We start from the raw sequence: 23,038 nt of genomic DNA on the forward strand, positions 1-23,038 counted from the left end.
GCCAAGATGTCAGTTTTCCGATAACCACCATGGACACCAGATCGTACACCGATTTTTCCATCTCTTTCGCCACATATTTAACAAAGTACACAGGGATATGGGTGCCACGAAATGCGGCAGAAGAACTGCAAAGGAAGCTATCAATTATGTATACGTCCTTGGCACTTGTGTATGGTACATGCATAAATACTGTAGATACATACCACACATGGGGCGATCCAAGTGTAAGTGAGCGTGTCAATCAGATGGTCCAATCATGTGTAAATACCTAAACAAGCATTAATGAAACTCATTAGCAAAGTTCCTTCACTTTGACATGACACGAAGTGATCATTTTTTGAGGATCTGTATCAAAATTCCAGGGATGAAATATTTATGAAGCTATGGTTTCCTTAGCATTTGATGAAAAATTTTCTGAAGTATTGTGGATGTATTGGATTTTCAGCACTGTACGTTTCTGATACTGAACGTTACTTGCATGGTTACGACAATAATCAAGATGATCATCCTAAATTCTAAGAGAGCTAGTTTCGCAGACGCCCTTTTCTGCGCCCAACAACACTTTTGGCATGGCAACTATAATTCCGAGGAACGACTTATCTTTTCAATATCTGTGAAATACTGTACACTATACGTGGTCTTTGCAATCGGTTCTCTTCAAATTGCCCTATCCGGATACGTAATAACACCTATTGTTGGTAAGTGAATTAAACCAAACATGATCCTAATCCGAGAATAAAACTTTGCCATTATTCCCGGTGCATTTTCCATTTCTTAATAAGTACCTATTTATTGTGACTGCAACTGTAAAAAAATTCTAAGTTGCCGCTGATGCATACATATTTCAGAAAACATTGGAAGAAATAAATCAGACAGAGTACTTCCATTCAAGATGTGGGTCGACCTGCCCTTAACAGAGACACCTTATTTCGAACTAGCTTTCGCCAGTCAGGTAACGTTACTTTTGCTGTTAAACTAAAAATGTATGATCATAGGTATTGCAGAAATATAGCGTAGTCGTTAGTCTAATTAATCTCTCAATTAACATATGCTTTGCTCATCATCGGTGGCAAGCATCACTAATTCAATCAAATCAGAAAATGTTTTCGAAAATGCATATTTTATAGTAGCCTTTTATAGTAGATAGTACGTCTTTTTTAAATGTTAATGGTCTCGGTGAAAAGAAGGTGGGCTCACATCTTCAATGATCACCCTATGTTTCTGCGTCTACTATATCACTGATTTAATATATTTAGTATTGGTTCAGGCGATTAGCGTATACTTAATTGGCGCCGCGTACATTTGCCCCGAAATGTTTTTATGCGTGTTTAATCTGCACGTGATGGGTCAGTTTCGCATACTACAACACAGAATGTTAAATTTCTGGAACGTCGAAAGCAAAGGGATGAACGCAGACACGTACACCGATCATTGTTATGCAGCTCTCAAGAAGTGTATAAAACATCATCAGTTGCTTATTGAGTTCTGCAAGAAGCTCGAACAAGTATACACCATGCCGATCTTTACGCACATGGTAGTTTTAAGTCTGTTGCTGTGTTTCGATGCCTACGAAATAGTCGTGGTACGTATTTATAAATATATGTGCTTTAGCATGCTTGATGACATTACAGGTACCTAGGTGTTCAAACAAATATGTAGATAGTACGTTGACTGTCTCAGTGAGAACTACCGTTTTTGGTAAAACACCTTGTAATGTAAGTTGTTATAACATATATGAACATGGAGTTGGGTGGAACAAAATGTGGGGGCAGAGCTGTTTATCACTAATCATTTTCGATAGTGAACGGAACATGTCTTGTGTGATAATCAAAAATCAAAACCGGTCATACCACCCGTGCTACATGTTCTAATTTATTACTTCTCTGCCTTTGGTGCAATATTACGTCGAATGATTGAAATTATTTAGAATAAAATCGTTGTGACCAAGCTTCTTTTTAATACATAGCAGTGATAAATATTGTTGTTTTGTTTTAAAGTAGTAATTTTTAAGGAACACTTCAAAAATAACGTCCGTCCTTACAAGGAAATGGTATGGTATTGAAATAGCGAAAATCTACGGACGTTGTTTATGGATTGCTTTTAAGCTTAACAGAAACTTCTTATTGTTATTGGTAGTGAAATATACCGTTGAATGTGTGCACAGGCAAATACGAGTCCTTCTTTGCGTGTTATTTTCTTGTTTCACGGAGTTGGAAGCCTGGGTCAGCTGTTAATGATTACATATACTTGCCATTTTATGATGGAGGAAAGCACGAATATTATTACCACGATGTATTCAGGATCTTGGAGCACTTTGCCGATGAATGATGTTGGCAGATCATTTCGATCGGCCATGAAATTCATTATGATTAGATCATTAAAACCGTGCTGTCTGACTGCTGCCGGATTTTTCCCTCTGACTTTAGAAACTTTTACCTCGGTAATTTCTTTTTATATAAATCCGTCTATTTAGCTTTGCAGGTATACTAATCGAAATAACAAAGTTGCCATTTTTTGTTTACAGCTTTTAAGTTCTACATTCTCTTACTTTACTCTGATGAGGCAATCGTTCATGAGATCCGATGGGGAGTAGTAATATACATTAAATGCGGTGTAAAAAACATACAAATTTGTAGAAGAACATGTGAATAGTTTTTAATCTGTAAAATATATCGCGCTTAATGTACATTTTGCATTGCTCTGTACAGCAAAATATAGTGTTCAGAATATGAATAGCATGAAATAATTTTTCTCCTGCTGTGATAACAAAGAATAATGGTCGCGCATCCTGAAGGGCAAAATTCGTATAAAAGCCTTGATCTGCCTACTACTTGTATTTAAAAAACAACTAACATACACCGAAATATTTTGAGCAAGTGTATCTTGTTATCCCCCGTTCAAGGTTGAACATCACACCTTGTCGTCGCTTCAACCACCACGGCTTGTGCTAACAGTTTACATAAACACTTGTTTATTGCATATTGCGTACACTTCGCGAATTGAATCTAACAAATATACATCCTTATTGCACAATTATCTTTGTAGCTGCACACTTTACTATTGTACTTTGCAAACCACTGATCAAATTTCAGAAGGATTTCCTGCATTGAAAGCGTGCCACGATAATAAGAGGGTTTCATCGACTCTTGCATAATTTATGGTTCGATTTATCTACTGTCATTCCTATGAACGCACACCTATGTTTTATGACAGAAAGTGCATATGAGAAGGGAAAAATCTTTGTACTACAATATGAACGTGCCTTTTTAATTACAGTGGTGCCATGTCATTGAATATCTATGTGACGTCTTTGATGTTGTTGCAATAGCTACGTTGTACGTGAAAAAGCAATGAGTCAGTTCATCGACGAGCACCATGGACACCACATCGTACACGGATTTTTCCATTGCTTCAGCGATATATATAACAAAGTACACAGGAATATGGCTACCACGAAATGTGACTGAAGAACGGCAAAGGAAGATATCCATGTCGTACATCGCCGTCGCACTTCTATATGGGATATACGTGAACGTGGTAGATATTTACCACACGTGGAACGATGCAACTGTAAGTGTCAATCAGCTTGATTGAGTTGTTAGGAAAAATGTTTTTATTTAACACTGTATCAAGTGATAACTTTTTAAACAGTCATTTTGAAATTCTGTTGATAAAAAATCTGTGAAGCTGGTTTTGTTGCAGTATTTAATGAAAAATTTTCTCATCAACGAATGTATTGAGTTTTCAGCACTGCATGTTCCTGATACTGAACACGATATGTATCTTTATGACAATAATTAAGATGCTGATCCTAAATTCTAATAGAGCTGAATTAGCTGACGCTTTTTTCTATGCCCAACGGCACTTCTGGCATGATAATTACAATTCCGAGGAACGACTGATCTTTTCCATATCTGTAAAATATTGCACAAGGTTTGTGTTGTTCGCATTCGCTGTTCAGCCAGTTACTTTGGCCGGATATGTGATCACGCCTCTTATTGGTAAGTAAATTAAATTAAATATGATCATAATACGAGAATGATACTTTGATCTACTTCCAGGTGTGTTCTCAATTTTTTGATTAGTAACTATTGTGGTTGTAACTGTAAACAAATATACATATATAAGTTGCTACTGGTGTATATTCCAGAAAACCTTGGACGAAATAAATCAGACAGGGTACTTCCATTCAAGATGTGGGTTGACTGGCCTTTATCCGAGACACCGTACTATGAATTAATGTTTACTTTTGAGGTGATGTTAATTTTCCTTTTAAAACAAATACGTATGATTATAGTTCTCGTAGAAATATAGCGTGATCGTTAATCTAATTAATTTGTAAATTGACACATTGTTCGTTTCCATTTAACACGTCAAACATTAAAATGTTAAAGATAAGTGACCAACATTAAAAATTTCTGCTAATTGGAAAAGTTTCCAAAGGTGTGTTCACTCAAATGGCGGACAAATTAGATTTTTTTGTAGTGCTTACAAGGCATGCTGGGAAGAATTCTCATTGATGCGGATTCTTTGAATCTATCTGTGTAGGCTTAAACACTTATTGATCACTCTATGTTTCTGCGACTACTATACCATTGATTTAATAAAGTATTCGTTCAGGTGATATGCGTATTCTTAATTGGCATCGCGTACGTTTGCCCCGAAGTGTTTTTATGCGTCTTTAATTTGCACGTGATGGGTCAATTTCGTATACTACAATACAGAATGTTGAATTTCTGGAACGTTGAAGGCAAAGAAATGGATGCATTCATATACACCGATCATTGTTATGCAGCTCTGAAGAAGTGTGTACAACATCATCAGTTACTTATTGAGTTCTGCGTGAAGCTGGAACAAGTGTATACCATGTCGATTTTTGTGCACATGGCATTTCTAAGCCTGTTAATGGGTTTGGACTGCTATGAAATACTCGTGGTACGTATTAAGCGTTACGAGGCTTTCAATAATGAACGTTCGTCTTTAGAGGAGGATGGGGTACTATCAAATATGTATGAACGCCCTTTATGGTTTGCTTTTAAGCTTTACGGCAATTTGTTATTGTTGACGCTATAGAAATATACTGTCGGATATTGTATGTATAGGCAGACACAAATCCGTCGATGCGTCTGATTTTCATATTCCACGTAACTGGCAGCCTAATTCACCTTTTTATCTTTACGTACACTTGTCACTTTATAATGGAAGAAAGTACCAACGTTACTAGAACGATATATTCAGGTTCGTGGAGCACTTTGCCAATGTACAAAGCTGGCAGATCGTTACGATCGGATATAAGATTCATTATGATAAGATCGTTGAAACCGTGCTGCCTGACTGCTGGTGGATTTTTTCCCGTGTCTTTGGAGACTTTCACCTCGGTAGGAAGCTTGTCTACATTTCTCTATTTAGCTTTGTGAATTGTACTATTCTTCTGAATCGCTACGACAGAATTAATAAAATTGGAACTTTCTGTTCACAGCTTTTAAGTTCTACATTTTCCTATTTTACCCTGATGAGGGAGTCTTTGACGAGAACCGAGGGCGAATAGTATACAAAACAGATTAATATGTATTAACAGCGACCGTAGAAATATATAAAAGTGAAGGAAGATAATTTGAGAATATTTTTTAATGTACTAAAACTGTCATACACAATATATGTTCTTCACTTTTTATGTACAGTAATATATACATATAATGTGCACGTTACAAGGAGTAGGAAAAATTTTCGTTTTCTACCCAGGTAGAGGAAAATAATAAATCATGTACCAGCTTCCTTTATGCCAGTTTATGCTTGTACTTTGCCGTCACCTTAATTTCTACGTCACCTAATCACCTTTGGTTTGCGATTGGTTTTTAGACTGGACAGTTTGATGCGTTACGAAGTACTGATCAGGTGCAAGAACGTCTGCACTTGATGTGTACGACACTAATAGGTATTGTTTTCGAACACCTGCCTAATTAACAGTTCGATCCTCCCCGTATTGTTCCTAGATGCAGTGAATGTATAATACTACTATTATTATCATCGAATTGTAATCTGCGATTTATATAGCAATTAATGTTACGGGTATTGCTTAACACAAATCGTTGTTTGTATGTCATGTAGCAAATATTGGAGGAAATAGATCAAAGAGAGTACTTCCCGTAGTGATACGGGTTGATCGGCCTACATCCGAATCACCTTACTTCGAACTATTATTCGCCTTCCAGGTACAGTAAATTTCAATTTTCGTTAAAAAAAAAATATATAGAAACTTTTGTATCACCTTCGTTATACGTTACCAGGTACGAATGATTCAGTAATTTACATACTATTCATCCAGAACGTTGGTAAAAATACCGCTATATGCCCACTGAAGCTTATATATAAAAAAATGTTCACTTACCTACAAATGACATAAAAAATATGTCTTTTGTGGGAAAGGTAGAGTTTAAAATTGACTCAATCAACTCCGTTCTGTACTGTTGGGTTATTTCGATGCTGACTCTCTCGACGTTTAACCAAGACTCTCCTGCACTCGGCCATCCTCTTCGTTAAAAAGGCATTCAGAGAAGGAAGAGAAAGAGAGGATAGAGAAAGAGTGTTTCTCCTTTGTTCATGGGCATAGCAGTCAATGTCTTTATCCTAATTTTCATCCCTTATTGTATTTAATAATTACAATTTGCTGTCACATTGGTTACTTTGTCTCATCGGAAATATTCACATGAACACCTTACACTATATCTTCTGATTTGTGAAATGAAAATCACTTACCAAAGACTTTGTTATTCAACCCCCATGAAAGTATAAACCTCTATGTAACGTAAAGCAGCAATGTTTCTGCAACGTACTGTGTGTTACTTTAGCATTATCCAAAGTGACCGTGTTACGAATTCGGAGATTTGAACTGGCAGACGTGGTTGCCTATGCGGAAAAGCATTTCTGGCATTACAACTACGATACTCAGGAGCAGTTATATTTCGCCCAGTGTCAAGGGCTCTGTAAATTTTTTATCTACTTTGTACTTACCATTCCAGTATTCGTGTTATTCAGTTACGTGATCACACCCATCCTTTGTGAGTAAATCGATGTAAAATGTAACGTAGCATGTTCTTTTTTGTTACTATGTAAATTGTGATTACTTTTAAAATAGTGTTAGAAACAAATTTTTTGTTATAAACAAATTATTTTTTACAAAATTTATGACCAGCTGTTATATGTCCATAAAAAACCATGAAACTTTTTCTTCGAAAGTTTTCTTCTATCTATGATAGTTTCCGAGATAGCCTATTGTAGCCGAAACTTTATGGGGTCGTTTCACCCCCTAAATATGAAAACGGGCAAAAATAAAAAAATACGTATGCCTTATTTTTCGGTCCTTTAAAACATATCCAAAAATTAAAACAATCGGAGGCGGACACCTAAAAACCCTTTCTTGTTAGTCGCCCGCACGCGGGTCCACCCCAGCGGATGGGCCCGCGTGCGGCCTTAAGCCCCATTCACCCGCCCGAACGCCTGCGCCATCCCTTTTGAGATTGACCCAATCGGTTGGCACCTACGCCGGGCTTCGCCAAGGTGGGAACCCGCTCGGGGGGATCTCTTATATTTTTAACATAAAAATGTTGTGCAGAACTATTCACTTAAAACGTAGTTTTAATCATATCAATCACAAACTAAACTAAACGAAGATTTATATCGAAAGCTTTGCCAGATGTTCATAAAAATGTATACATTATAAAAATTATTCACTCAAAACTTACGTATAGAAAATCTGTATTAAATTGTCCACTTTTTGTTTGCTTCCTTCACACTTGCGAATCCTTTCCACTTTAGTCGGGAAACATCCTGCTGAGTTTTTCAAATGATTGTAACCAGCCTGTGACAGCTTAAGTAACTTCGACGCATTGTATGTGTCTGTGTCACTGTGCAATCACTAGAACTGACATTTTAATACCGATCAGCTAGGGTTCATAAAAAAGAACCTTTATACTAGACAATCGTGACAACCGTACAGTTTTCGATGGATTTATAATTGATTGGTCGAACGCCATGTCTAAAGGTACGATAATTAGTGACTCGTGCCATTCAATGGACATGGACATACAGCCGTGTCATGTCACTCCAATTCCTGATTAATATTTTACATTCAAAATGGGTAGGATGCGAAGGAAATGTGAAGGCGAGGTGAGTTATTTGAAAGAGACCATGGAGGAGGAAACAACGACCGAAGATCTTTCTATCCAAGCAACTGGGATTTTATTGAAATTTGCAGCGACTTGGCTTACGAATAATAATGTCGAAGAACGTTGTAGAAGACTCTGGTTGCTCTTTATTGCTTCGTCGTATATTATTAGCACATCCGTAAACATGGCTGATTTGTATCACTCCTGGGGTGATATAAACGTATGTATTAATAAATACAACTGAAATTTTTATTTATTTCTGGCAATCACACTCCAAGCACGTTGCAAATTCTTCAAAACAATTTAGAAATTGTTGGATGTACATTATTCCTCTGGTCTAGGATATTTTTAAAAGATTATTTCATTTTAATTATTATCAATACTGGAGAAAATTTCTTGATTATTAAACGTTTTGATTACAGCAGTGCGTGTTTGTAGGCATTAACGTGGCTTGTACAATTTTGGCGATATGCAAGCTGACGTTGATAAACTATCATAGAAAGAATTTTGTAGAAATTATTTTGTACGCAAAACGAAATTTCTGGCATTGCAATTATGATTCGCAGGAGCTGGTCTACGTTACTGAGTGTCGTTTTAAGTGTACATTGTGGATGATCTTCATATACGCTTTAGTTACAGGTTGCACAGTCAGCTATGGAGTATTGCCGTTTGCTCGTGAGTAAATTGTATCACGAAAAATAATAATTTGTTATTACAATTCTTTTTCTCGGATAATAAGTAATCCGATCTAATTTGATCTTTTTTGTTTCCATCGGAAGTTTTTCATATTATTTATGTAGATTTTGACATAATTTAATGAAATATTTTTTTGTCTGTTTCATAGGGACTATTGGAACGAATGAATCGGAAAGAACACTTCCGTTCACTATGTATGTCGATTTGCATTTAACTGAAACACCCTACTACCAACTAATGTTTGCTTATCAGGTATGGTAATTTGCAATATTTGCATTGATCAATTGCAATTGATACACGAAGTAGCAACTGAAATGTTTAGACTGAAAGGTATTCAACGTGTTAACGAATATCAGGTTAATAATAATTTTTATCAATTTATTGTTAATTAAGTTGCTCTGTGCGAACTTAATTGCCATTGGGTACATTTCTACGGACGCTTGCTTGTGCATCCTGAATATGCACACGGCCTGCCAATTTCGCATATTGCAACACAGATTGCTATCACTTTGGGATTTTGTTAACGAAAAGATGGATATCGTCGAATACACCCACCATTGTAACGACGAGCTGAGATGCTGCGTTCATCAGCATCAATTACTTATCGATTACTGTGCTAAGCTTGAAAATGTATATACTATAATGATTGCCGCGCATCTGTTGTTTTGTAGTATATTATTTAGCTTCGACTTTTACGAAATACTTTTGGTACGTCTAGCAGAAAAGGAATAATAATGTGGCGTCGCATAATTTTACCTTAGAATTTACAAACATCAGTGTATCGAATATTTTGTGCTATTTATTTTCAGGCAGACATATCCGTTGTGCAAGTAGTCAGCGCCATTCTTAATTTGATGGGAACGTTCATACCTGTCGTTATGTTTACGTACAGTTGCCACGGCTTGGTAGAGGAAAGCGAGAAAATTGTTATGGCTACTTACTCTGGATTATGGACCACTTTGCCAATGAACAAAGTTGGAAAATCTTTGCGGGAAAACATACGAATAATCATGTTGAGATCATTACGACCATGTTGCCTAACTGCTGCTGGATTCTTCCCTGTGACCATGGAAACTACTACCGCGGTAAGTGGTATATTTCATTTAGTTTTGTCTTATATTTCTATAAAGAAATTTGACACTTTGAATATAATGTTGGGTACAACAAATGGAAGAAAATTGTTGAAGTCCTCAAGTAGAGAATTTAAATTCAATAATGGAACGATGGTGTTTTGAATAATCGCAATTATTGTGTGTCATCCTATATACAACGGTTTTAAATATCCTTTCCTTCCGTATTTTCAAGAATACCATTTAAGTTCACTGACGATATAATTAATGATTGCCAAAGCAGTTTTCTAAATTACAAGGTTAACATTTTTTCTTACAGATAATAAGTACCACACTTTCCTACTTTACTTTGATAAAGGAAACAACCACATGAACACATAACTAGTAATACATAAAATATTTTTATATGCCTGTGCATCGTGTAAATGATGCCTTTTAATAATTGAACTTATATATTTTAATGTAGGTACTGTATTGTGATTTGTGCCACGCATCAGTAGGATATGATATTGTTAAATAAATGTTTATAATTTAATGTTTTGTGCAATTGATATACTGATTCTAATTCAATTTGAATAGGATATGAAGCTTGAAATGTACTGGTATGTGTTTTTTGTAAAGCTACCTACCACTGAATCATTTATAATTGGATTTTATTTTTATTACAATAAAGTTAGATGAACATACGATAAATTTGGGGGGTGGCCAATTTCATTCATCACTTAGGAGATGTTGGGTATGTGTTACAATTTTTATTTATAAAATTTCCAAAAAATTATTAATTTTCATTTGTGTTTTCAGTAAGAAGTGATATTGATTTAGTAGAAAGAATTTCTTAAAATATGATCAATCACTAAAATTTTCCAATCTACAGAAACTTACTTCGAATTCTAATTCAGTCTTACTTTCAATCCAGTGGAAAACGAGGAACTTCATACTCTTCAGACTTTTCACTGTTAAGAAGTATCAAAGAATGATACATTTTTATTTGATCGTAGGAAATAATACTGTACTTCACTTTCAATTTCACGTACTGTCACGGTTAGCGTATATTCTTTGTTGTCACGAGGATGATTCGATCCCTATCATTGGAGTCATGAATAATACACTCTTAATTGGTAGTTTTTGATTCATATGAAAGAGAACGCGTGAAGTGTAAGTACGAAGAAAGAGTGACAGCTCCTGTTAGATATCCTGCTTGACGTTTCGTGTTTAAAAATCGATCTTTAAATTTCTGGGAGAGTCGAACAGTCGTATCTTGAGCTATTCGATGTTCACGATGCGTTTGGTGCACAGTAAAGATCGCTCCATTATTTGGATGTGCTTCCTAATGAAAGTAATTGGACTATGGATAGCGACTAATAAAGCCGAAAAGTTGCGTCGGAATTTTGCTTTGATTTATACACTTTTCGCATTGCTTACTGCCACCTGTATCGGGGTAAGAGATCTGTATTTCTCGTGGGGCAACTTTAATGTGAGTATATAATGAATTTAATTGATTTTGTCTGTTTTTGTATAAAAATCTTATTCATCTCGTGTTCACAATTTAGGTTTCTAATTTATCATTGAACGATTTTAGGATTGCGTCTACATATTGTGCAACATTCTGTACTTGCTAGTCGGTTTCTTCAAGGTAGTACTTTTGTACGTACACAGACAGAAGTTCTACGATTTAGTTATGTCTGCGGAACGGAACTTCATAAGTCCAGGAAACGATCGTCAAGAGCAGAAAATTTTAATGGATTGCAAAAGATTGTGCGACACGTTCATCTTTTTCATTACGTTTTGTGTACAAGGTACTTGCGCTGGTTATGCTCTCACGCCTATCTTAGGTGAGTTCATTTCTTGTGGAACTTACACGCCTTTTTTGTTTCATTTTCAATTACTAAATATTATACTATACTTATTCTTGTCTAACGTTTCTTTTTTTTTCTGTATATTTTAGAAAATATTGGAAAGGACGAATCCGAAAGGCTCTTACCATTTAACTTGTGGATTGACTTTCCCACTTCAATATCGCCTTACTTCGAAGTGTGTTTCACTATACAGGTAAGTACATATTTTTATACATTTTTCGCGTGCTGCATTTCCGGTGTATTTCAGTGAAGAAACCTTCTTACGTTTTCACTCGTGAATCAACTGAAACAAAATAGCAAATTTTTATAATATTAAATTATTATGAAATATAAATTGACATTGAAATTATCATGAAATATGAGTTGAAATTGAAATTGGTAACTTATACAAGAATTTAATAGAATTACTCTAAGAGTTTTTATTGTGTATTAGTTAAAATTTCATCGGATTAAATATTATATTTCGACAATTAGCAAATTAAAATTGAAACGTGTTTGCACAGATGCTTTGCGTGTATCACGTTGCAATAAGCTACCTTTGCTTCGACAATTTTTTATGCCTCGTATGCCTGAACATAACCAGCCAATTTCGCATACTGCAACATAGGCTGACGAGTTTGAGCAACATAATTGAGAAGCAGATAGACGGTCAAGATTTGGATGCGTGCCTGTTGAAAAACGCGATCAAGTATCGGGTGAAATTGAAGAGCTGCGTTATGCATCATCAGTCGCTGATTAATTATTGCAGAAAACTTGAGAACGTGTTTACTTTGATCGTGCTAAGCGGAGTGTTGTTTTTAGCCGTGTTACTGTGCTTGCAGGGATTTCAAGTATTTTTGGTTCGTACATTGCAATGTTTTTGAAAAATATTCTATTTTTATCATTTTTATAAGCCAGTGTTATAATTCATAAAATTTCAATATTCCCAATTCAGAAACCAATAATACGTAATTTTTTTTTTTTTTTCTTAACTGAAGAAGCTTATTAAAAAATTCAATTTATCATATAGAAGTAATTTTAGTCTTCAAGTGTCATTTGATTAACATGATTCCAGCTAAATTCACCACCAGCAAGACGCGTAAGTTTGATACTAGGCATGATGGCCATTTATTCTCAACTTTTAATGTCCACGTTCTGTTCGGATGGTTTGATACGTGAAAGTGTGAACGTTGGTCAAGCAGCGTTTTCAGGGCCTTGGCACATCTTCTCCATGAATAAAGTTGGCAGAGCTTTGCGAAACGATGTGCTAATGATTATCATAAGATCCAAAAAATCTTGCTGCTTAACCGCTGGTGGATTCTTCCCCGTCTCTTTGGAAACTTGTACAGCGGTAAATACACAATTATCGAAGAGCACTACATATTAACAAAATTCAACGTTTTGCGTTTCAGGTTCTCAGCACAGCAATGTCCTATTTCACACTTCTAAGACACTCAGCTCCTGATTTAGTGAGTGCGTAATGAAACTTGCGGTGTACATATACAGTTGTGTAAATAAGATGATTTATTTATTTAATTTCAAGACATTTTTATAATTGTGCCACCCACTTGTGGATTCTATTAACTCCAAAAATGAAGAATAGAGAAATTGATAAAGTATAAAAAGTTAAGCAGCAATTAAGTGCTTTCATACTAAAATTCTCGAAAATTACAAAAATGAAATTAATCACTTTGCTTTGCGAACAGCACTATTGTCTTTCTTCTTTTGAACATGTTGCGCGAAATGTTGAAATTTGAAAAATGCTTGTATTGACCGAAAGCAACTTTTCCTACTCACCTTTCTTATATTTCAAATCGAAAGAGTTATTACCAAGTGACAGGCTTCATTGTATCACAGTTGATCTACTGTCAGCTAGCTGCCAAGTTATTCCAGGTATCGTCGCAGTTACCGAACAATCATCACTCCCCCTCTATCGTTCATAATTCATCGACGCACTACTTCTTTTCTCACGTGTAATCATGTTCCTGTTCCTTTTCCTTTGAAAAAGGAAGATGGAAAAAAGCTTGAAGAGACAGGCGAGCAGCCGTCAGTTTTGCAACATTTAATTAGTACGGATGATAAATCGACTTAAGGTTCTTGCACCGTTTGGAAATAGAGAGTTGCACGTGGTTCGCGATGCAGCAGAAAGACGACAAAGATATCTCCATCTCCGCCACGTTCTGTTATATGAAGTTCGTGGGATTTTGGTTGACCACTAATCAATACGAAGAACGTTTGAGGAAGTTTGCGTTGTTCTATACCGTGATTGCATTATTATTCGCTGTGGTGGTAGAGACGAGGGATATGTATTACACCTTGGGAAACTTTAGTGTAAGTGTACGAAGAATTAAAATTTATCTGTCTCATTAGAGTTTCAGAATTGAATTTGATGAGATACGAATGGTTCCGATTATGTTTACATCATTTTGACCGTCTCGTCTATTTTTTAGTAGGAAATAAATTTGAATAGAAATATTGTTGATTTCATGTTTTATGATTGCAGGAGTCTATTTATATCGGATGTAATATTCTCTCTCTGATTATGGTATTATTCAAATTACTTATTTCATTTATATATAGAAAAGAGCTTTACAATTTAGTTATATACGCGAGAACAAATTTCTGGCATTCCAATTACACGCCAGAGGAGCAAGCAATTATAAACAATTGCAAACGTACCTGCACCTACCTCATTTGTGTCTTTTCATTTTTCGCTCAAGGCACTATTGTCGGCTACATAATAAGGCCAATTGTTGGTAAGTTAATTAATATTGATTAAAAGATAATATCGCTAATCAAAATGTACTGCTATCTAAAATTTAGCCAGAATGGATGAATGAGTTAGAATGTTTGAATATGGAAAAGTGCCGTGAAGTTTGCTTGAATTGAATGTATTATTTTGTTCGAAAATAATGCAATCTTAAAAAGTTTAATTTTATTGTAAAATAAAATCGGTCTTACTAGTATCTTAATTTGATTAGATTTTAATACTTTTCAAATTTCTTTTTCTACCACTTCGGGCGGAAGCGATCTACAGCTCATCATAATTTAATATATTTCGCTTTTCTCTTGGTGCATCGTTACATAGAACTGCTTTTTTTTCTTTTTTAGAAAACATCGGTCGAAATGAATCAGACAGAATGCTTCCATTCAACATGTGGTTAGATGTGCGATGGTTGTCGTTAACACCATACTTTGAGATAATGTCTGTATTGCAGGTAACATAAAGTAATTAATTAAAATTAATCTATTAGTCTTACTTGTTCTTTATTCTAAATTGAATGATATTTTCAATTTTATATTCATGTAGATTTTATCTCTGTGCCACGTTGGTGTGTGTTATCTATGCTTCGATAATTTTTTGTGCATTATGAATTTGCATGCTGCTAGCCAGTTTCGTGTACTACAACACAGATTGACTAGAGTGTACGTCATTAATGATAAAGAGAAAGATGATGGAACAGATAAATATTACGCTACGTTTAAAGGCTATATTAAACAACATCAGATGCTAATTTTATATTGTAATAAACTCGAAGAGGTATTCAATCTGATGGTGCTTGCACAGGTGTTACTATTTAGCTTATTAATTTGCCTCGATGGATACCTAGTAACAATGGTTAGTACTTAAGTATCAATACTTACTAAAATTCAAACGATTGAATATTTCTCTCTCTACATACTACCATTTAATTATTTTACCAGATCATTATTTTAATGATACATCCCACAGAATGACGCTTCTGCGACCAGACGCATCACTTTCCTGTTTCACATACTTGGCTGCATATGTCAGCTGTTGATGTTCACCTATAGTTGCGACTGTTTGATACAAGAAAGTTTGAACATTGCAGAAGCGGCATATAAAAGTCCATGGACAATTTTACCGGTAGATGAAATGGGAATGATGGTAAGAAAGGATCTGCTACTCCTTATCATGAGATCTAGGGTACCTTGTTGCTTAACGGCTAGTGGATTCTTCGCTGTGTCTTTGGAAACGTACACTAGGGTAATTAAAATTAATTTACTGCACCAATATTATTAACACGTAAACAGGATAAGTTTTAAAACCACTAAGATCACGTTAATAATTTAAAATGGTAAATTGGAACATTGTTATTTTATTGCAGGTTTTGAGTACTGCAGTGTCATATTTCACATTGTTAACGCATTATTGAAAGAAGTATCTGTAAATAGAATAAATAAACAATATATTTTGTAGCAGATAATTTAATAGGTATATAAAATCACCTTATTTACTTATTTTACATTACTAAGAAACAATGCAGATTATGTATAAAAAACATCAATTCTTCGGATGTTCAAGTAGTAAATCGTGATTAATATCAGACATTTATATATTGAAGTTGGTTATATAAGAATTAAAACATTATAAAGTTCAAATTTCGAGCTTCCAATTTGCTACCTTGTATGATAATTAGTATAATACTCGTAGTAGACAACACTAATTAATATAATATTTTTTCAATCTTTTGTTTGTTTGAATTACCCAATATACAGTACTAATTAGCCTAAATTTCATAAACGTTAGCTTATGATTTAGGAAATTATTCTTCATTCAGGCGATTGTAGTGACCGTAATGTTCATTGCGTATATTTGCCCAGACGTCTTGTTGTGCGTTCTGAATATACACGTTATCTATCCGTTTTGCATCATTCAATATAAAATGTTGAATTTCTGGAACTCCGATGTTAAAGACACAGATGCAGTCAGATACAGTGCTCAATGTTCCGCAGTTTTGAAGAAATGTATTCAACAGCATCAACCGCTTATTGATATCTGCGAGAAGCTCGAACACGTATTCTCGTACACAGTTTTATTTCATATCCTCATTTTTAGTCTGTTAATGGGTTTTGATTGCTATGAAAAAATTTTGGTATGAATAATAACCTTGCATTATATTATGTATTTTTAGTCAGATGCAATCACTTCAAGACGTTTGATTTTCATATTACACATATTTGGTAGCTTGATCCACTTAATGATATTCACGTACACTTGCCACGGTTTGATGGAAGAAAGCACAAATATTATTACAGCGATATATTTCGGATCGTGGAATACTTTGCCAATGGATAAAGTCGGCAGATCGCTTAGATCGGATGGGAAAATAATTATGACCGGGTCATTGAAACATTGTCGTCTGACATCTGGTGGATTTTTTCCTGTCTCCTTAGAGATATTTACTGCGGTATGCAAGATTTTCCATTTCCACTTAACACTTGTTTCAATTATGTAAGCTGCAAGACTAATATTTATGTTTGCAGCTTGCAAGTTCCACGTTTCCTTGCTTTACTCTGATGAGGGAATCGTTGTTGAGAAACGAAGGCTGATAATGTACAAAATGGATCTCTTATGTATTTAACATAAAAATGTTGTGCAGAACCTTTCGCTTAAATTGTAGTTTGCATGCCTGTGTATAGTAAAACGCAATTTTCATATTTCGAAGATTTTTTATGTAATTTTCTGTTCCAACATCATATCAATCACAAACTAAATTAAATGAAGGTTTACATCGAAAGCTTTGCCAGATTTTCATAAAAATGTATACATTATAAAAATTATTCACTCAAAACTTACGTACAGAAAAGCTGTATTAAATTGTCCACATTTTGTTTGCTTCCTTCACACTTGCGAATCCTTTCCACTTTAGTCGGGAAACATCCTGCTAAGTTTTCCAAATGATCGTAACCAGTCTATGACAGCTTAAGTAACTTCGACGCATTATATATGTCTGTGTCACTGTGCAATCACTAGAACTGACATTCTAATATCGATCAGCTGGTGTTCATAAAAAAGAACCTTTATACTAGACAACCGTGACAAGTTATCGATGGATTTATAACTGACAGGTCGAACGGCTTAACAAAAGGTGCGAAAATTAGTGACTCGTGCCATTCAATGGACATGGACATACAGCCGTGTCATGTCACTCCAATTCCTGATTAATATTTTACATTCAAAATGGGTAGGATGCGAAGGAAATGCGAAGGCGAGGTGAGTTATTTGAAAGAGACCATGGAGGAGGAAACAACGACCGAAGATCTTTCTATCCAAGCAACTAGGATTTTATTGAAATTTGCAGCGACTTGGCTTACGAATAATAATGTCGAAGAACGTTGTAGAAGACTCTGGTTGCTCTTTATTGCTTCGGCGTATATTATTAGCGCATACGTAAACATGTTGGATATGTATCACTCCTGGGGTGATATAAATGTAAGTATTAATAAATTCAACTGAAATTTTCATTTATTTCTGGCAATCGCACTCGAAGCACGTTGTAAATTCTTCAAAACAATTTAGAAATTGTTGGATGTACATTATTCCTCTGGTCTAGGATATTTCTAAAAGATTATTTCATTTTAATTATTATCAATACTGGAGAAAATTTCTTGATTATTAAACGTTTTGATTACAGCAGTGCGTGTTTGTATGCGTTAACATGGGTTGTATCATTTTGGCGGTATGCAAGCTGACGATGATAAACTATCATAGAAAGAATTTCACAGAAATTATTTTGTACGCAAAACGAAATTTCTGGCATTGCAATTATGATTCGCAGGAACTGGTCTACGTTACCGAGTGTCGTTTTAAGTGTACATTATGGATGATTTTCGTATACGTTTTAGTTACAGGTTGCATAGTCACCTATGGAGTATTGCCGTTCACACGTGAGTAAATTGTATCACGAAAAATAAAAATTTGTTATTGCAATTCTTTTTTTCGGATAATAAGTAATCCGATCTAATTTGATCTTTTTTGTTTCCATCGAAAGTTTTTCATATTATTTATGTAGATTTTGACATAATTTAATGAATTATTTTTTTGTCTGTTTCACAGGGAATATTGGAACGAATGAATCGGAAAGAACACTTCCGTTCACTATGTGGTTCGATTTGCCTTTAACTGAAACACCCTACTACGAACTAATGTTTGCTTATCAGGTATCGTAATTTGCAATATTTTCATTGATCAATTGCAATAATCTATACACGAAGTAGCAATTGAAATGTTTAGACTGAAAGGTGTTCAACGTGTTTACGAATATCAGGTTAATAATAATTTTTATCAATTTATTGTTAATTAAGTTGCTGTGTGCGAACTTAATTGCCATTGGGTACATTTCTACGGACGCTTGCTTGTGCATCCTGAATATGCACACGGTCTGCCAATTTCGCATATTGCAACACAGATTGCTATCACTTTGGGATTCTGTTAACGAAAAGATGGATATCGTCGAATACACCCACCATTGTTACGACGAGCTGAGAAGCTGCGTTCATCAGCATCAATTACTTATCGATTACTGTGCTAAGCTAGAAAATGTATATACTATAATGAATGCCGCGCATCTGTTGGTTTGTAGTATATTATTTAGCTTCGATTTTTACGAGATACTTTTGGTATGTCTAGCAAAAAGAGAATAATAATGTGGCGTCGCATAATTTTACTTTAGAATTTGCAAACATCAGTGTATCGAATATATTGGGCTATTTATTTTCAGGCAGACATATCTATTGCGCAAACAATCAACTCCATTCTTCATCTGATCGGAACGTTCATGCATGTCGTTATCTTTACGTACAGTTGCGACGGCTTGATAGAGGAAAGCGAGAAAATCGTTACGGCTACTTACTCTGGATTATGGACCACTTTGCCAATGAACAAAGTTGGAAAATCTTTGCGGGAAAACGTACGAATAATCATGTTGAGATCATTACGACCATGTTGCCTAACTGCTGCTGGATTCTTCCCTGTAACATTGGAAACTTCTACCGCGGTAAGTGGTATATTTCATTTAGTTTTGTCTTATATTTCTATAAAGAAATTTGTCACTTTGAATATAATGTTGGGTACAACAAATGGAAGAAGATTGTTCAAGGTTTCAAGTAGAGAATTTAAATTCAATAATGGAACGATGGTGTTTTGAATAATTGCAATTATTGTGTGTCATCCTATATACAACAATTTTAAATATCCTTTCTTTCTGTATTTTGAAGAATACCATTTAAGTTCACAAACGATATAATTAATTATTGCCAAAGCAGTTTTCTAAATTACAAGATTAACATTTTTTCTTACAGATATTAAGTACCACACTTTCCTACTTTACTATGATAAAGGAAACTACCACTTAAACAAATAACTAGTAACACATAAACTATTTTTATATTCTTGTGCATCGTGTTAATGATGCCTTTTAATACTTGAACTTGCATATTTTAATGTACTGTATTGTGATTTGTGCCACGCATCAGTAGGATATGATATTGTTAAATAAATGTTTATAATTTAATGTTTTGTGCAATTGATATACTGATTCTAATTCAATTTGAATAGGATATGAAGCTTGAAATATACTGGTATGTGTTTTTTGTAAAGCTACCTACCACTGAATCATTTATAATTGGATTTTATTTTTATTACAATAAAGTTAGATGAACATACGATAAATTTGGGGGGTGGCCAATTTCATTCATCACTTAGGAGATGTTGGGTATGTGTTACAATTTTTATTTATAAAATTTCCAAAAAATTATTAATTTTCATTTGTGTTTTCAGTAAGAAGTGATATTGATTTAGTAGAAAGAATTTCTTAAAATATGATCAATCACTAAAATTTTCCAATCTACAGAAACTTACTTCAAATTCTAATTCAGTCTTACTTTCAATGCAGTGGAAAACGAGAAACTTCATACTCTTCAGACTTTTCACTGTTAAGAAGTATCTTTTCTCAAAGAATGATACTTTTTTATTTGATCGTAGTAAATAACAATGTACTTCTCTTTCAATTTCACGTACTGTCACGGTTAGCGTATATTCTTTGTTGTCACGAGGATGATTCGATCCGTATCATTGAGTCATGAGTAATATACTCTTAATTAGTAGCTTTTGATTCATATGAAAGAGAACGCGTGAAGTGTAAGTGCGAAGAAAGAGTGACAGCTCCTGTTAGATATCCTGCTTGAATTTTGCTTTGATTTATATACTTTTCGCATTGCTTACTGCCACCTGTATCGGGGTAAGAGATCTGTATTTCTCGTGGGGCAATTTTAACGTGAGTATATAATGAATTTTATTGATTTTGTCTGTTTTTATATAAAAATCTTATTCACCTCGTGTTTACAATTTAGGTTTCTAATTTATCATTGCACGATTTTAGGATTGCGTCTACATATTGTGCAACATTGCTAGTCGGTTTCTTCAAGGTAGTACTTTTGTAAGTACACAAAAGAAGTTCTACGATTTAATTCTGTCTGCGGAACGGAACTTCATAAGTCCAGGAAACGAACGCCAGGAGCAGAAAATTTTAATGGATTGTCCGCTGCCACCTGGCAAGAAACATGTGGGTGGATCAACCATTATCCATAACACCATATTATGAAATCGCTTTTGTTATGCATGTAATACTTTACATACAACAATTAACAATAACGTAAATTACAATATACACGTCTGCATAAAGTTGATTCTCCTTGTTTGCCTGTTGCAGGTTTTGACCACTGCAGCATCATACTTTACATTGTTACAACAAACCAAGGATTCTATTAGTTCGTAGTATTTGTAATATTGTAATATTCTGCATGCTCTGCGCAGAAAACAGTGCATGATTGTTGAACAGAATGTAAATGAATTCTTCGTATCTGTCGCATGATAAAAACGAAAGAAAAATAGTTATAATTCTTCAAAATCAAATTGTTTGGTATTTAATGGTCGTTTCATATTATGGCATTTTTTTGAAATTTTCGGTAAAATTTTGAAAATTTTCTATTCGAAAATTCAAGTCAAGCTTACATTAATATTCATACACCGACGTTTCGTATTCATAATTCATCTAATCACTTTAAATCGTATCATCGTAGAACAATCACAGCGCTCCATCAGCAAAATACTTTGCAACTAAGAATCATATTTCCCTCACATCAGCATGATCGTTTCAATCATTTCTTCAATTCTAACTCTTTACCCTACAAAGTTCCATCCAGCACGTAGCCACTATTTAGTGCATTGAGAATTTTCTAATACCGTAGCCTGAATCATACATAAATCATCGATCAGGAACCTCGCAAACAGCATGATTATTACCAATGTAACGTAGTAGCACGCAACTCGTCCCTTTATCCTTTTTTCCCTACAGAATAGCAGCAGGAGCAAGTATTACCTATACATAGAAAGGTTTACTGAAGATTTGTACATCAAAGGCATGTAACAATGTAGTGATTCCGTTCATTATATTCTTATAATTGGTGGGACGTGTGCATATACATATAAGACGACATCCGATCGTTTGAATTTCTTATCATGGAGTCGAAATACACCGCAGATATTTCTATTAATTCAGCTATCTTTTATTTGAAGGTGATTGGTATATGGTTTACAAGTCTGCCAGAGTCTGCCAGACTGGTCCAGTGGGGCTGGCGACAGACGATCTCTGCCCCAGATGCCTATAACCCCGCTTTTCAGATCTTCTACACATACATAATATCCGAATTGCATGCCAATGGACTGCAAGCAAGAGTACCGATCCAATCCCGCTGCTACCTGGCAATCGTCGACCCGTGCTAAGGGCGTCCGGGGAGACTCACCGCCTTCCCCTTCCACTAAACCCCTTCAAATTAATCATTTTGATTTGTTGCGCTTTGATTTATATGTATAGAAGCTTCTAATTTCAACTGATGTAATTTTTACACATGATATTGCTGTTCATTGAAAGTTAACTAAAATGTTGAAATTACTTATTCTTTTGTTACAGATTCTAAGTACTGCGGCCTCGTATTTTACATTACTAAGAAACAATGGAGATTATGTATAAAAAACATCAATTCTTCGGATGTTCAAGTAGTAGATCGTTATTAATATCAGACATTTATATATCGAAGTTAGTTACATAGGAATTAAAACATTATAAAGTTCAAACTTCGAGCTTCCAATTTGCCACCTTGTATGATAATTAGTATGATACTCGTAGTAGACAACACTAATTAAAATAATATTTTTTCAATCTTTTGTTTGTTTGTATTATCCAATTTACAGTATTAATTAGCCAAAATTTCTCTTATCACGGCACTTGTTTCGTACAATGTTCACTTTTTTCACTAACACGAATTCACATATTCTTTAACGAATTCATTTTCCTTAATGCAAAATCTTCGTTTCTTCACGACAGAATTTTATCCCCCGTCTCTATATTATACTTAAAGTTATAATAAGCAGAACAGTTGCTGTTCGTTATTAACAGTGGCGACTCGT

The 23,038-nt window shown here is 34.7% G+C and overlaps 6 protein-coding genes across 6 annotated transcripts; all 6 read left to right on the forward strand.

Moving 5' to 3' along the window:
* The first annotated feature begins 499 nt into the window (after positions 1–499).
* LOC114880586 (odorant receptor 4-like) lies at positions 500–2,593 on the forward strand. Its single transcript, XM_029196744.2, has 6 exons — positions 500–698; positions 849–952; positions 1,268–1,582; positions 1,632–1,715; positions 2,165–2,440; positions 2,525–2,593. Exons 1-6 carry the CDS (start codon positions 500–502, stop codon positions 2,591–2,593), a joined length of 1,047 nt encoding a protein of 348 aa, XP_029052577.2.
* A 782-nt stretch (positions 2,594–3,375) lies between these two features.
* On the forward strand, positions 3,376–5,604 carry LOC114880585 (odorant receptor Or2-like). Its single transcript, XM_046287171.1, has 6 exons — positions 3,376–3,570; positions 3,749–4,001; positions 4,151–4,254; positions 4,621–4,935; positions 5,103–5,378; positions 5,480–5,604. Exons 1-6 carry the CDS (start codon positions 3,376–3,378, stop codon positions 5,546–5,548), a joined length of 1,212 nt encoding a protein of 403 aa, XP_046143127.1. The 3' UTR covers positions 5,549–5,604.
* Positions 5,605–8,187: 2,583 nt separating this feature from the next.
* LOC114880591 (odorant receptor 30a-like) lies at positions 8,188–10,304 on the forward strand. The gene is made up of 6 exons (XM_029196753.2): positions 8,188–8,385; positions 8,588–8,840; positions 9,010–9,113; positions 9,255–9,569; positions 9,671–9,946; positions 10,251–10,304. Exons 1-6 carry the CDS (start codon positions 8,188–8,190, stop codon positions 10,302–10,304), a joined length of 1,200 nt encoding a protein of 399 aa, XP_029052586.2.
* Positions 10,305–11,236: 932 nt separating this feature from the next.
* Positions 11,237–12,460, forward strand: LOC114881697. Its single transcript, XM_046286977.1, has 4 exons — positions 11,237–11,405; positions 11,511–11,763; positions 11,877–11,980; positions 12,395–12,460. Exons 1-4 carry the CDS (start codon positions 11,250–11,252, stop codon positions 12,419–12,421), a joined length of 540 nt encoding a protein of 179 aa, XP_046142933.1. The 5' UTR covers positions 11,237–11,249; the 3' UTR covers positions 12,422–12,460.
* On the forward strand, positions 12,415–13,219 carry LOC123988116 (putative odorant receptor 85d). Its single transcript, XM_046286978.1, has 2 exons — positions 12,415–12,626; positions 12,842–13,219. The coding sequence occupies exons 1-2, from the start codon at positions 12,504–12,506 to the stop codon at positions 13,151–13,153; spliced, it is 435 nt and encodes a 144-aa protein (XP_046142934.1). The 5' UTR covers positions 12,415–12,503; the 3' UTR covers positions 13,154–13,219.
* Positions 13,220–13,942: 723 nt separating this feature from the next.
* LOC114881692 lies at positions 13,943–20,072 on the forward strand. Its single transcript, XM_029198534.2, has 12 exons — positions 13,943–14,097; positions 14,270–14,522; positions 14,878–14,984; positions 15,077–15,385; positions 15,500–15,775; positions 15,897–15,928; positions 17,761–18,004; positions 18,207–18,459; positions 18,629–18,732; positions 18,877–19,191; positions 19,293–19,568; positions 19,873–20,072. Exons 1-12 carry the CDS (start codon positions 13,954–13,956, stop codon positions 19,924–19,926), a joined length of 2,367 nt encoding a protein of 788 aa, XP_029054367.2. The 5' UTR covers positions 13,943–13,953; the 3' UTR covers positions 19,927–20,072.
* Positions 20,073–23,038: the final 2,966 nt, after the last annotated feature.

Source organism: Osmia bicornis, chromosome 9, assembly GCF_907164935.1.
Source record: "Osmia bicornis bicornis chromosome 9, iOsmBic2.1, whole genome shotgun sequence".
In the NCBI taxonomy this organism is placed as follows: Eukaryota; Metazoa; Arthropoda; class Insecta; order Hymenoptera; family Megachilidae; genus Osmia; species Osmia bicornis.

Coding starts and splice junctions, on each gene's coding strand:
- LOC114881697 (XM_046286977.1), top strand. CDS start 11,250: ATGTGCTTCCTAATGAAAGTAATTGGACTATGGATAGCGACTAATAAA. Junction 11,764..11,876: donor TGCTCTCACGCCTATCTTAG/GTGAGTTCATTT, acceptor TGTATATTTTAG/AAAATATTGGAAAGGACGAA. Junction 11,981..12,394: donor AAGTGTGTTTCACTATACAG/GTAAGTACATAT, acceptor ACTGCAACATAG/GCTGACGAGTTTGAGCAACA.
- LOC123988116 (XM_046286978.1), top strand. CDS start 12,504: ATGCATCATCAGTCGCTGATTAATTATTGCAGAAAACTTGAGAACGTG. Junction 12,627..12,841: donor AGGGATTTCAAGTATTTTTG/GTTCGTACATTG, acceptor ACATGATTCCAG/CTAAATTCACCACCAGCAAG.
- LOC114881692 (XM_029198534.2), top strand. CDS start 13,954: ATGAAGTTCGTGGGATTTTGGTTGACCACTAATCAATACGAAGAACGT. Junction 14,985..15,076: donor AGATAATGTCTGTATTGCAG/GTAACATAAAGT, acceptor ATATTCATGTAG/ATTTTATCTCTGTGCCACGT. Junction 19,192..19,292: donor ATTTTTACGAGATACTTTTG/GTATGTCTAGCA, acceptor ATTTATTTTCAG/GCAGACATATCTATTGCGCA.
- LOC114880586 (XM_029196744.2), top strand. CDS start 500: ATGATCATCCTAAATTCTAAGAGAGCTAGTTTCGCAGACGCCCTTTTC. Junction 953..1,267: donor AACTAGCTTTCGCCAGTCAG/GTAACGTTACTT, acceptor GTATTGGTTCAG/GCGATTAGCGTATACTTAAT. Junction 1,716..2,164: donor TTGGTAAAACACCTTGTAAT/GTAAGTTGTTAT, acceptor ATGTGTGCACAG/GCAAATACGAGTCCTTCTTT.
- LOC114880585 (XM_046287171.1), top strand. CDS start 3,376: ATGGACACCACATCGTACACGGATTTTTCCATTGCTTCAGCGATATAT. Junction 4,002..4,150: donor TGTGATCACGCCTCTTATTG/GTAAGTAAATTA, acceptor TGTATATTCCAG/AAAACCTTGGACGAAATAAA. Junction 5,379..5,479: donor CTTTGGAGACTTTCACCTCG/GTAGGAAGCTTG, acceptor TTCTGTTCACAG/CTTTTAAGTTCTACATTTTC.
- LOC114880591 (XM_029196753.2), top strand. CDS start 8,188: ATGGAGGAGGAAACAACGACCGAAGATCTTTCTATCCAAGCAACTGGG. Junction 8,841..9,009: donor TGGAGTATTGCCGTTTGCTC/GTGAGTAAATTG, acceptor TCTGTTTCATAG/GGACTATTGGAACGAATGAA. Junction 9,947..10,250: donor CCATGGAAACTACTACCGCG/GTAAGTGGTATA, acceptor TTTTTCTTACAG/ATAATAAGTACCACACTTTC.